Source organism: Mastigoproctus giganteus, chromosome 9 (genome assembly GCF_048544385.1).
Source record: "Mastigoproctus giganteus isolate SK-2022 chromosome 9, ASM4854438v1, whole genome shotgun sequence".
Taxonomy (NCBI): domain Eukaryota; kingdom Metazoa; phylum Arthropoda; class Arachnida; order Uropygi; family Thelyphonidae; genus Mastigoproctus; species Mastigoproctus giganteus.
Genome location: NC_143583.1, coordinates 109209147 through 109222784, shown reverse-complemented (window position 1 = coordinate 109222784; position 13638 = coordinate 109209147). Strand labels below are relative to the sequence as shown.

The 13638-nt window shown below is 36.4% G+C and overlaps 1 protein-coding gene across 4 annotated transcripts in view; it reads right to left on the bottom strand.

Moving 5' to 3' along the window:
* LOC150080630 (nephrin-like) overlaps positions 1-13638 on the bottom strand; it is a 382937-nt gene that overhangs the window by 121540 nt on the left and 247759 nt on the right. For all 4 annotated transcript variants that reach the window (XM_090381105.1, XM_090381106.1, XM_090381107.1 and 1 more), the window contains exon 4: positions 3863-3920. In XM_090381105.1, the coding sequence (XP_090237231.1) occupies positions 3863-3920 (58 nt within the window). The remainder of the gene's footprint in view (positions 1-3862; positions 3921-13638) is intronic.

The window sequence follows — 13638 nt, the reverse complement described above, 5'->3', positions numbered from 1 at the left end:
ATTTGAATCACTCAAATTAAATTATAATTAAACTCATTTTTTTATATAAATAATCATAAAAATGAATACAGTTTTCTACCTTTGAAATTTTTGACTTTTATTGTACCAGCACGAATTTTTATGGGAACTGACGAAACAACCATGGCATTGAATTCAATCCTCTTTTCTAACCCATTCATAATTTGTTTGTCCTGTAGATGAAGTGGAGGTGCCAATAGATTGCAGCTCGATGCAGCTTTTTTTATCATTTTTGCTAGAATTCTGTTTTTGTGTTCTCTTTATAATGCTATTGTTAATGTTCTTGTTCTTGTTTACAAAAGTAAACAAGAACAATAACAACAAACAAAAACAAGAACAAAAATACTTTTGTTCTTGTTTTTGTTTACTATATGTGCTTATCTGCACGTTCATTGGTTATATACATTGCAGATGGTTGTAAATTTGTCATCTCAACGTCATCAGTGTTAGATCCTACATCTTGTGCCATGTGAACATTACTTTGACGCCACTGGACTTTACAGCTTGTAAGGTTCAATGGCTTCAAAGAGTGCAAACGTTTCATCTGAAATAATATAATTATGCAGTGGTCTGTTTCCAGCGCATTCAAAACCTCTAACACTGACTATTGAAATTTTGTACTGCATCAAATACTCCAAATCGAGATTTATCGAACGAGTAAGAGGACTGTTGTTTCACCCATGTGGAAGCTTCCTGATGCTAAAATGTTTTCGGTAGTTTAAACATTGAATGGTCAAGAGGTCGAGATCAGTTTAATTTTCTTGGCGGTATTTTATTCTGATAAAAAACCAAGTAATAGATATATAAATAAATAAATTTTCTGTTTATATTTCGAGACGACCAAAGGAGTTCACAAGAATATATGAAGCAACGTATTTAGTAGTTATGCGGGCTTCAACAACAGTCCATTCAGACACGAGTGCTTTATTTCACTCTCGTGCTAGACTATCATACACAATTCGGTGTATGAGACTATTCGCTGCATAACAATTTGAAAGATGAGGCATTTCGGTGAGTACGACAAAGCAAGACAGAAAATGCAAACTCTGCATTTCCATATTTTGCGATGACTTACAAAAATGTACCACGGACAGGTTGAATGTTGGGGAATCAGAAGAAACTTGTTCACACTTTAGGAAACACACCTGGAGGTACGTTTTTCTGGAGGCCAAAAGTAGAGATCATTAATGGGTGGTTAATGCTTCTCCTGATGTTCGTTTTGGAGTCTTGATCGCCTACAGAGGAAAGCATTTTTCTCAGGGCGTACGAAAAAACATTTTATACTACCTTCTTTATTTATTCAATTTGCGATTATATTACTCCTGGACAGCTAAATAATAGCAGGGCCAGACATTAAATGTTCTCATCTGATACAGATGCGGATGACCTGCATTATCTTACACGGTTTTTCATCCACGGTTCCATTTATATGAGTTTCTAAATGCATTAAATATGGAATATTTAATGCATTTAGGATTCAGTGTTCTATTCCTTCCTCGTTGAGCTAGCCACCATCTTTGAACAGCATTTAGCGACTGTCCATACTTTATACATGGCTACAATATTGATTATGTTGTCTATACTCATTTGTATTGACTTAAAACAAAAACTTTAGTTCAGAATTTAAATTCGTGCTAAATTCTCATAAAAACGTAACTTGAATAAATATTCAGCGTGATTTTGTGTTCCTACAGCAGCATTTTAAAAATAGGCAGTGATTCTCCAATCACCTTGTAGACTAGTAAAGCGGGGAGGGGACGGATGTCGAAATAATAAACGTGACTTCATTAAAAAACAAAAATAAATTTCTAAAAGCCGTCAAAGACTTCTAATTGAACAATCGCACTCCTATTTCCACCTACTTTAATCACTTTGTTTTTGTTTCCTCGAGGGGATGTTTCCAATGCGCAAAAACACATTTAAAACGAAGCATTAGATAAACTGGAAAAACACCAAACAAACGCAAGTCTCGCCAAGCTCTAGATTAGATTTTTTAAATTTACAACCAGAGCGATGTCTGTTACCTGGTTGGTTCTGGCTGCGCAAAACGAACTGGAAGCTGAGCTGAAAATGCAAACTTGAAAGCAATGCCATCCGAGAAATAAATATAAGGCAATTGTCAGCTACAATTTTCCACGTCTGGTCTGAAAGTAGTTCAGACGTGTAAGAGTGCAATCAATACTGTGCAGCATTTTACGACTTTTTTTTTAGAATTTAAAATTGGCAGTGCATGTATTTCTGTTGTAATTTTTTTGCACTTTATTGATCTGAATTCATTTTAAAAATATCCTGTATGCGTTGCAGTTTTTTGCTTCTCGCTAAACTATAAAGTACTTTAAAGCTATAATTGTAAATATAGGTAGAATATTTTGGCAGAACAAATAAACTGCAAATATAATTTAAAAGTATGTATTTCAGAAATTATTAGCAAATTTCTTAACGATATATTTGATCTTTAAATTATGCTTTATACGAGTGTTGTTTGAAGAGTAAGGTAATAGATACTTTTGGGGAGAAACGTCCCAATGGGGAAACGTCTCAAGAACAAGGGGCAGTTCTTGCTAAGCTCCTTTTTGACTGAACTGAAATAGCTACAATATTAAAACGTGAACAGTTTCTGCATGCTATATGTGGCAAGGACCCTATTCGGTGATGCTAATAACATTAAATTAATTGGTGTACTGGGACCTGATCGAATTTAAATTAATGCTTCTTAAGCGGGATCTCGTTGGTTAAACGGATATTACATTTCTCCAGGAAACCTATCACCAATCGTGGGATATTTTTGGTTTTATACTCAAAATTTATATTCATACTCAAAATTTAAATTTAAATTGCCACTATTGAAACTGCATATTGACGTTGAAAAGCATTTAGTGAATAAACAGACATCGTTATACCACGTAAAATTAATTTATGATATTTATCGAAATGTTTACGCCTCTAAATTTAAAATAAAATTCAATGTTGTAGTTCCGGTTAGCAGCGGTTGAAGCATACACTGAGATGGAAACATTTCAGTAAATATCTTAATTTCACGTGGTATAAGCGTGTATATTTTATTTTAATTGGTATCTGTTAGGATGAAAACCCACTTATCGTATCCTTTCCAGTTTAATACTTCCAAAATCACTAATGTATACGAAAGAGCCAATAGAAGCACGAATAGCCTAAATTTTCTATTTGATGTTCTCAAAGTTAGATAAATGAGATAGAAAAAAGCTTTAACATTTTTTAAAAATAAATCTTTGTGATGGAACCAATTTGTAGTAAAGTCTTTAGATCCCGTATCGTTATTTGTGCGTGAGAAAAATTTGAGTTTGCTGAAAACAGATAATCTATAACAAACTATAGTTAGTTTAGTTAATTTATTCTGTAAAATATTTGAAAAAGCAGCATTAAGAAAATTCTGGGAGATTATTTGCATGAACGGCCAACATCCACACAAATACAAAATACAAATAATACAAACTTTTCCTCCATCCAGTAAACAAAAACGAATGATCAGTCAGATTTATAAAACTACAGAAAATATTTACAGATTCCAATTTTCGATCAGGATTCGGTGACACCTTCCTGGTTATCATAAAGTTATAATTGTACCAGTTATACTACATAGTCTGTGAAGCGTAACAGTTTTCAATCAAATAGTCCCTTATATTACAACCATGAAAGAGACATCGTGCACTTTCTTCTTCAATATTATTTTCACAACCTGTCCTTTTACTAATAATTGCAAATACTAACAAATACTAATGACACTATAGATAACGATAGTCTAGGTATATTGAAGTGTACATTAACAAACACCACTGAATGGTAAAATAAATCAAATTATACTCACTGAGCAATATTAGTTGGGCAGCTGCACGAATGGGAGTTTGGTTGGGAGCAGGTCCAACCTAATAAAAGAGACGAGCTAAAATATCATTTATTTTACGAAAAAAATAAATAATTGCACTAAAATAAGCAAGCTCCAAATTACTTGCACATTAAAGGCGTAATGTTTCCAAAGCGAATATGTTCGTTTGAATTTTTTCATTTGAATTCATTCATACAAATGATGAAATAATAGACCACTGTGACTTAAAAAATGGAGCCATAAAGGAAGCGGACTGATTAGAAACTTCAGAAATGAAGAAGTAATTAGGAACCTTTCTTGTTTTCACAGAAATTAATTAACGCAGACATGTAGAAATTAATTTATTTAATTATGTTCCCCACTTTTGTAGTTATCTTGTAAAGATTAGAAAATTGCTGGCAGTTAATTTAATGAAACGAAAAAATAGTCTGACAACTTGATTAACCTGGTCTTAACTTGGCTACATACGATCTCAGCTAGTTAGACGCCAATATGGGTTTTGAATTTTATAACAGATTCTAAAAAATACTTGTGGAGAATGAAACAGAAAATAAATATTGCAGTGTATGCCTGGCTTAACGTTGGTCCTTGATTTTAATGAAGTTCCGTATCTAGATTCACTAGTTCAATTTAATGGTAGTTGCCTGATGTGTTGAAAGTCAAATCACATTTTTATCTCCAATTTGTTTATTAATTTTAAAATAGATATTCCATTTTATACTTTCAAAAGCGGTCCAGATTCGAATCCCATCGTTTTCAAAGGGAAAAAACATCTTCATATTAGTGTTACTAGGGAATGACCTCATATATCTATCCAGCTATCCATGTGGATCCTGTTCAAAAATTGGGTGTGTTTTCTGGTCGCCTTGCCTGTTTTGCTGGAAAAAAATCCCTAATTTTTTGGGGCGGGGGGAAACTTTGCTATCCTCTCCTGAAATCGACTGACTCTGCTATGGAGTGAAAAAAAGCTCATAACAATTTCTAGCATCTTGATTCGATTCGAACCTGGACCTTTTCCAACCGGTATGACCACTGTGTTACCTGCGAGGACATATTCCAAGGAAAATGAGCTCTTGCAAAATAATAAACCCACTTTAGAACATACCAAACACAGTGGTTCTTCAAGTTTCGAAATAATCCAACCCCAACGCTGATGATAAAATCTCCTTAAATAGCAATTGAATAGCATTCTTAAAGCAGAATAGAGTCACCGTCTTTAGTAAAACTTCTCCATTATGCATAATTGCCTTTTCATTTCTTTGGCATTATATTCTTTATTGTCCTTACAGCCCCAATTGTTAGTAGGCAAAATTATGCCCTAAACAGATTGAGTTAACTGAGGCATTAGCGCTTGAATGAAATATATTTATGCATCAAAGGAAAGTGCACTCAGAGTTTCCGAAAGAGTACAGACTAAAGGAATATACATTTGCATAATCAAATGTAAGGACAACACATTTTAAAATTCTTGACACAACTGAGTTTAAGTGGAATTATATTTACACATTAAAATGGAAACACAATTATGATATTTTATTCATGCAAGATAAAGTGCACCAATTTATACTTTCCCGGAAGTTTTAATGGAAAATATGTTATGTGCAAATATCTTCCTTCTATTTGTAGCCGTTTAGTCTCATTGTTAAAAGCATTTCATATTTTCACTGACCTGATGGCAATAAACATTTCACATTCCCTCATTTGTAAACGCAACAGTTTAATCACTATGTGGTGCTGGCTTTATTTTACATAAGTAATGCGACCTACTTTAGTTGTGTGCATTTGAGGCTGTGGGGACTGACTGAAGAGGGGACAGGATGGGTAGTAGTTTATCAACTTTATTAAATAATAATAGGACTTACTCGGCTATCTCACAAAACAATTTATTTTAGACCAAGTGTTTTGTTTTTAATATCATTGATCTTTCATACGTGACATGATTATCATAGGATTCTTTGACACCGCACTACGAATAAATTCCATTCCTTTGGAAAAGTATTATTGCCCTTTTTTAAGGTACCATATTACAAAAACAATATTTCTTGAAAACTGGTATTTATTCGTATTGCAATACATTGGTAACTCGAGAGGTATTATTCCTTTTTGTGATGCCGAGCTATAAAAGGACAATATTATTTCTTGAAAGAAAATGGCCCTTCCATTCGCCATAGTGGAGCAATGGTAATGTCTATATGAGACAGAGAGGTCGATGCCATTACGGAAAAACGTTTATTTTTCTAAAACAAGCTTCGTTTTATGAGGTCGAAGTATAAGAAAACTCCTACTGTTATTACAGTTGAAGTTTTTTTTATAGTTCTTTCATTTGTATGTTGAAAATTTCTTTATTTCAATGAAATCATGAATAGAGTGCAATTTAAAATATATCAGTATTATGACTTTTCCTTTCCAAAATATTTTATGACGATAAATTTCAGAACGTACGGATTTCGAAGGTTTTCGAACAATTTTGTAGGTTAGAAACGATGGGCAGGGAAGGAATTTCATTTTTGATGAAGAAATCTCTCGTGGGTGATGAAATCAAATGCGATATTGAAATGACACTGAGCAACACGTTATAAAATAGTTTATTGACCACTACGCTTTGCAGGTATTGCCATTCCTTAATTTGGACAGTTTATACAATAAACCAAGATAAGACTAGCAGAGTGAAAGAAAAAATATTGCTATTTAAATAACGAAATAAAACGAGTAATTTTTGTCCACACGACCTGATGTCATGCACGTATGCTCCTGCTCTTTCGCATCTGGACATCAGCCAACCTTCTAAGATAAATGTCATCACTTGTGTCAGTAGTTTCAACATGGAGTCTGGCCTTCACCTTGACCATGTGTCTGAGGACATTAAACCACATTACATCAAGTTTTGCGTTCTTGTTTGAAGTTCTTTTTGAAGTCGTGGATGAAATAGTCCTCTATCATATATTAATTAGTTTGTTATATTCAATGATTTCTGCAAATTTTAAATAACATTTCCGTCCAGTCTTTTTAATTGATTATGAATTTTGTTGCGTTACTGTTGAACTAGAATATGGTTGTGGAGTGGTAGCCAACGATCCAGTAATTTGTTTTGATTAAGCGGAATCAAAGAACTGATGTCAAATTTAATGAATGGTAGGTTTAACGAATTAGCAAAATTGATTAAAATTTCCAGTTCATCAAGGTGAGAATACAGTTTTCCTGAGTTTCCTTGAGGGTTTTTTAGCGAGTAACAAGGATATATGCTTGACACCAAACAATTAAGCTTGACTTATTAATTACATGACGAACTGTAGGTGGAATTCGTTTTAGTGAAGGTGATTCATAGCGAGGTGACAAACGCAATAACATTTTTGAATAAATGTAACTGATTAATATGTTGACAACTAACCTAATTAGGGACTGAAACTGAAAGGCACAGTAATAGCTTTGAAAAAGTCTTATTGATATTTCAAGCATTGACGATTGAAGGAAATATCTGACTCATGCATGATCTGGTGAGAGAAATTTGAAGGTAATTTTCTAAAATTCTTCATTTTAACTATAATGTCCAAGATTAATCTAAATAGTACACTGTCTAAGAAAATCAAATATTGCATTTAGTAATGTTCATTGAAATTCGTGATGTGGGTGAGAGGTTTCATGGTGTTTTGCTAACTTCTAGTTTAAATTATATTTATTATGTCAAGGAATATTATGATTTTATGCTCATCACGCTATGAGTTACAGTGCCACATCAATCTCTTCTATTGACAACACCAACATCTGTACACTTCCCCGAATTGTTTTAAATGTAATTTAAAGTGATATTTAAGTAGTATAAAGAATAATTTTTGCATTTTAACATAGACCAGAGAGAATTAGTTTTGTTTTCATGTGGAAAATTTCAGTTTGATTTAGCTGGAGGGATCCAAAGATTTAAGTGAAGCTCTGATTTATTTCATCTAGTAACTGTAACAACAAATGCTTCTGATCAAAGGTATACACTTTAATTATAACTGGAATCTCAGAAAAATATGCGCTGCAATGTTGGTCTCATAGTAATGGTAAGGGGTCTCTCTGTCTCTCTCTCTCAGTTAAAACAGTCAAAAGATAGTCTGATTTTTACAGGCTAATGTTAAAACTACTCACAAATTTTCTGTATGAGTTCATTTTTGCAAGTTTCTTTTGTTAGTACAAATTTCTAGTGTATGAAACAGAATTTTCTCTTTATAAATCAGCGTGCAGCGATGGAAATAATTTCATTCCATTTTCACTAGTTTGGACAATCTCGTGTTTTCTTTCCTTTTTTTTTTTTGACATTCATCGAGATTCAAGTAAGGTAATGGAACTAGTTTAAAAAAATAAAAACAATAGAATCCTTTGAAAAATTATGACAACAGCTCAGCATAGAGGAATGGGTAAATTTTTTTAAGGCTCATATTTTTCCCTTAAGCTTTCTGTTTTTCTATCTTCCGAAAGGAATGTCTTTGTGAACAGGAGGGTGGCCCATTTTCAGTAAAAAAAAAAATAAATAAATAAATAAACTGATCTGGAAAATTGCAGGTGGTTGAAATATATTTTGCATCGAATATACATTTCGATCATTCCTTCTGGAATGATCGGAAGAGCATGCAAATCAGCAGTCGGATGAGTTGCGCCGAGATATACAAATGATTAAAATACGGGCCCAATCGGGCCTCTTATTTTAACCATTTGATCCATGATCTTTTGAACTTCATGATCTCTGCTTTCGCAGCAAAAGCAGAAATCAGGGAGTTCAAAGCAACGTTTGTGTGGCTCAGTTAACAGGCTTTTGCTTCGCAAGAACTGTGCAAGGGTGCAAGGAGATTGTAGAGAATGCCGTGATGTTACTTTCAACACCAATATCAGCGCAACTCAGCGCCTTTGACAGAGGGCGGATTATCGGCCTTCGAGAGGTGGATGGCGCTTCCTTGTGTATTGGAACGTGTGGGCCGTGACAATGCCACAGTGCACATATTAGCAACAGTGATTGTGGGACGGTACGATTGCTCGTCGAATAGGTAGTGGAACACGAAGGAGGAATACATAACGGGATGATCATTATATCTATCGAGGTTTAGACCGCACCTGCAGCCACTCTGGCTACCATCCAACGAGCTGTAACATCAGCTGGCTCTAATCTCCATTACTCATCTAACCATTGCAAGCCGACTAGCAAAATGGAGCAACCGTGCATACCGGCCATTGCATCGATTATCCCAGCCCGCTGCCCGTCGTCAACAGTGTCTAGAACGGTGATGCGCACGGGGCCACCTTGGTTACAGAATGGCGTGGTCTTTACGATGAATCCCGCTTCTGCTTGGGGTCCGACGATCGCCACATACACGTGTAGCGACGGCGTGGTGGACGCAATGATCCTAGAGCTATTGTTGAATGCTATACTGCACGCCTTGTTGGCGTTATGGTACGGGAAAAAATCAGTTTTTATAGTCAGTCGTCGTTGGTGTTTGGAAATCTGACTGTCGCCGCTAGTTTATGGAATTTGTCGCTCTTCCCTTTTTACTTGGGTGTATAACGCCATTTTTCAGCAGGACAACGCCCGAACACGTACCGCAGGAATTATATCTCAGAGCTTACGTGATGTTGACATGCTATCTTGGCCAGCCAGGTCCTGGGATTTCTCTCCCATTGAGCACTTATGCGCCATCTACAGAACCTATCACAACTAGCACAAGCCACAGATGTTATCATTACTCCAAGTCTCTTTCTCTGCATTCCTGTTCCTTTGTGGTGCTACAGTTTCAATGCCACAGAGTGTATTTGCATTATGTTCCAACTTGGCATGTTTGCTTTTTCAGCTTCTTACTTAGGGCAACAAAGGAATACAATGGACTCAGAATAAATTTTATGTGACAGTAAAATGAACTTTAAGTAGATTTCGAACTATGAAAATAAAAAAAAAACTACAAAATTTCTTAATGGTATTTCTGCTGGATTGTTTTTTTATTAAATTCTCTGAACAGGCAAACAAAATAATTTAAAAAAAAGTTTTTACTTCTAAGTTTTTTTGCTTACTATTATAAAAATGGTTAATCCACTTAAGAAAAGTCTAATACTTCCCTCTTTCATTTCTTTAAAATTTAGCATTGAGCTTTGTGATTAAAAGTCCACAGCAGGTGCATATTAATTAAGATCTTCGATGCCTGAGATTAAAAGTTGTTATTTTTATGCTAGAAAAGTTAAAAAGTTATAGTTGCGAAATATGGTCTACTAATGTAGAACCGTTGTAGTTCAGGACATAAAAGTCTTTTATGTTAACGCGAAAATTCATTCCGAGTTACAAAAAAAGTTCAAGTAACAATTAATCGAATATTAGCTAAGTTTCACAGTTTTTCGAAATCATCGATTCTAATTTAGATTGAGAACAAAACAGTTAAGCTGTGCTTAACTGTTTTGTTCTCAATCTTATCTGTTAAACAAAAGATAAGATACGCGGCCCTCGTTGCTAGAATCACTCGCAGGTACTGGGGACTCAGCCGTACTACCCTGTCCCTCTACTACAAAGCTCTCTTCATCCCTGCCATCACATATGGCTCCCCTGTCTGGTACGTGAGGGTGGGACTAGAAGTGAATAAACGGATCCTCGAAACCATTCAGAGGACCATCCTCTTTACCATGTCGAGAGCAACTAGAAAGACTAGCACGGCTGTCCTCCAAGTCCTGACAGGGGTTCTCCCCCTGGACCTCGAGGCGCTACCCGCTGCGGTCTGCTCTACCATCTTGCCAGAAACACATCGGCTACAATGTAGGACCTCACCACTGACATCACTAATGACCGCAACTGTGAGAAGAGAAGAATCACCGACCACCTAGTCCAGATTTGGCAGAGGAGATGGAGCGACACAGAAAAAGGCGCAGTGATTAGAAGATTCCTCCTCACTGTCACCAAGCTGTACCCTAAGGCGCCAGCATGGTTTCACCCCGGTCGAAATACCACCTTCCTCTTTACAGGACACGGTCCGTTTAAAGCTAAGCTTCACCAACTTGGCATCATAGATAACGCGAACTATCCCTGTGGCAACCCGGAGTCCTGGAGACACTTAATGTTTGAGTGCGATCTGTATGATGACCTACGACTACGCCTAATAACGGCAATCCAATATATACCAGACAACCAAGAACCTAGACTGTTAGACACTCAAGAGGACTACAAGGCACTCAGTCAATATGCCCAGGATCTATTTTCTAGAAGGAAACAATCCAAAGGCAACCAGACTAGGACCGCAGAACTCAAACAAGTACGTGATATACAAAAAACTCACCATACCACAGAAAGACAAGACTTTAGGGTGATTTGGATGGCCTACTGGCGACTCAAAACTGCACTCCCTTGTGCGGCTTTGTTTTTTTTTTTTTCCCCTATTTCCCGGGGAGGGAGGGAGGAGAGTATTTGCTCTTCTCCCCTCCTTGTCTCCCCATATTTTCACTCTAGTGGAGCATGGGCATGCCCCACTGAAAATGGTGGGGTCACCTTCCTATCCAACCCCTCTTCTTCCTATTTCATCCCCCCAGTCTTCACGCTCCCCTCCCAACACTTTCTCCTGTACAGCGACTGCCCCACATGTCCAAATTTAAATCACATCAAATTTTGCCCGACCTTTTAGACTCTCTAGAAACAGTTCTTTTAGTGTAAAACCCCACGCAGCGCTTTTTAAATGCAGTTTTACTGAAACCAACAGCGATCCCTCCAACCTTTATTTTAGGTCCTAGTCACCGAAATCCCAGGAAAGTAAGTGGCAGGACCTGCCAGAGTATAATTAGTCTCTTGGTACACCCGGCTGCCGTCCCCGTCGCTAGGTATGGTAACGCCGGGTCCCACTAAGGGCCCGGCGGCCAACTGGCCGGATGAACAATGGGCACAACAAACTATATACCACATGACCCATACATTATTTTAAACCTCTGGCATAGACAGGGTACTGTCACTCGATACATAACACATACGCGGAGATGGAAGAAATCCCCGCAGCCGTCTGACCCTCAAAATACCTATACCTATCCACAGTTCAAGGTTCAGTGTTTTAGGAATTCCTGTGTGCTGAGAGTCATAAAACGATTTGCCTTTTCTTAGGGTTGCATTTAAATGCTTTTTAATTGCAAATGATTTCTGGCGGTTACTTCGAAAATAAGCCTCAGATCTATATCGTCTGTGACTCCACGCGAGATGAAGTGCACTTCTGCTTTAGCTGTACTCCTACCAACCGCAAACTAACTTCTAGAGGAGCTCATAATCTGTGGACGTATGGAAACGTCTTTTCCTCTCTAAATCTTTTGCTCATTTGTCTAATAATGATACTCCTTCGAAGGTCAGTTCCAGCAGAGTATAGTCGGTCATTTAGATGATCTGAAACTGTTTTTCTACAAACAAAATTTCCTCAGTGAACGCTGTGACGCTATCAATACTTCTAACAGAAAACATTTTCGTAACTTAGCTTTCAGGATCAATAATTTCATTTGAAATGTTATCTGTTCAGCTCAGTAACTTTATTATTCGGCCTTCTTGAACAACAAATTGATATAAGTAATTGCATTGGCACTAAAAAAATGTAGATCTCTGTGTCCTGGAATTTTGCATAAAACGGCCCGAATTCGAATCCTGTCCCGATGTGAAAAATTTTTGTTGGCTTTATTTTTTCTCACAACGTGGCCCAGTTAGTCCGTCTCTGGCGAGGATTGCATGATTTTTTTTTCCAGATAGTCGAATCGGACTTTCCTGGAAATAAAACCACGCACCCGTCGTCCCTCCAACAAGAAAACCGACAGAAGAACACATACGAACCCTGATTCTTTCATCTGTTTCAAAAGCTACTTTATTTCTCTGCACACAATGTCACTATATTCATCACCAGTTTCAAACTCATCGTCGGCTAATCTTCCCCGATCTTTTTCAACCTCTGATTAAAATTACTTCTCTGACCTCATCTGTTTCGGCTCACCTGAATCAAACTGAGTTCCTCTGCAAAATTATTTCAAAGGCTTCCAACCACGAATCAGTAATCAACACACAAATCATTCAAGCTTCGGCCTCCATTCTCTTCTTGTATTATAAACAGAATTTTAATAACATGTCACCAAAAAAAGTGGAAATACAGAAATAGAAACTTTTATTTAATCGGGTACAAAACTGCTAAAGCAATAATTAATTCAACCTGCTAGCAAAAATGTTTGAAAATACTTGTTGGGCTCGTAAATATTATAAATAATTATACAGGTTAAATTCATTCAAAATGATATTTTTCACCCTTTTTGAGTTAGTCTCGAGAATGGATAAGGATTTTTTATTTTTTTATTTTTTTTGTCCCTGAAACTCTGGATTTTTCGATCAGCAAAATAGGACAATTGACAAGGATAAATAATTCAAAGATAACATCTGAGTGTATGAGATGCCGTTCGGGAAATCCTTCACTTGAAAATGCTGATTTTTGTTTGTTTATGCTGGACTATAATAAAGATCAGGGTCCCGTGATGTAGGATCTCATCGCAAATGGTAAAAGGTAGTGCATCACAGATACAACCTATTATAAAACTCGTTCTAAGTCTAACTAATTCTGAATGGGATTAATTTCGCTAGGTATTATTTAAAATTTACACTCACTGGCCAAAAAATTAGAAATATTTATTTAGTATCCGATAGAGCCACCCTTTGCTCGAATTACAGCTAGTATACGTCTTGCCACAGAATCAACCAGGTGTCTGAGGAAGTCTACCTTCAGATTTCACCGTTCTTCCATCAGGTA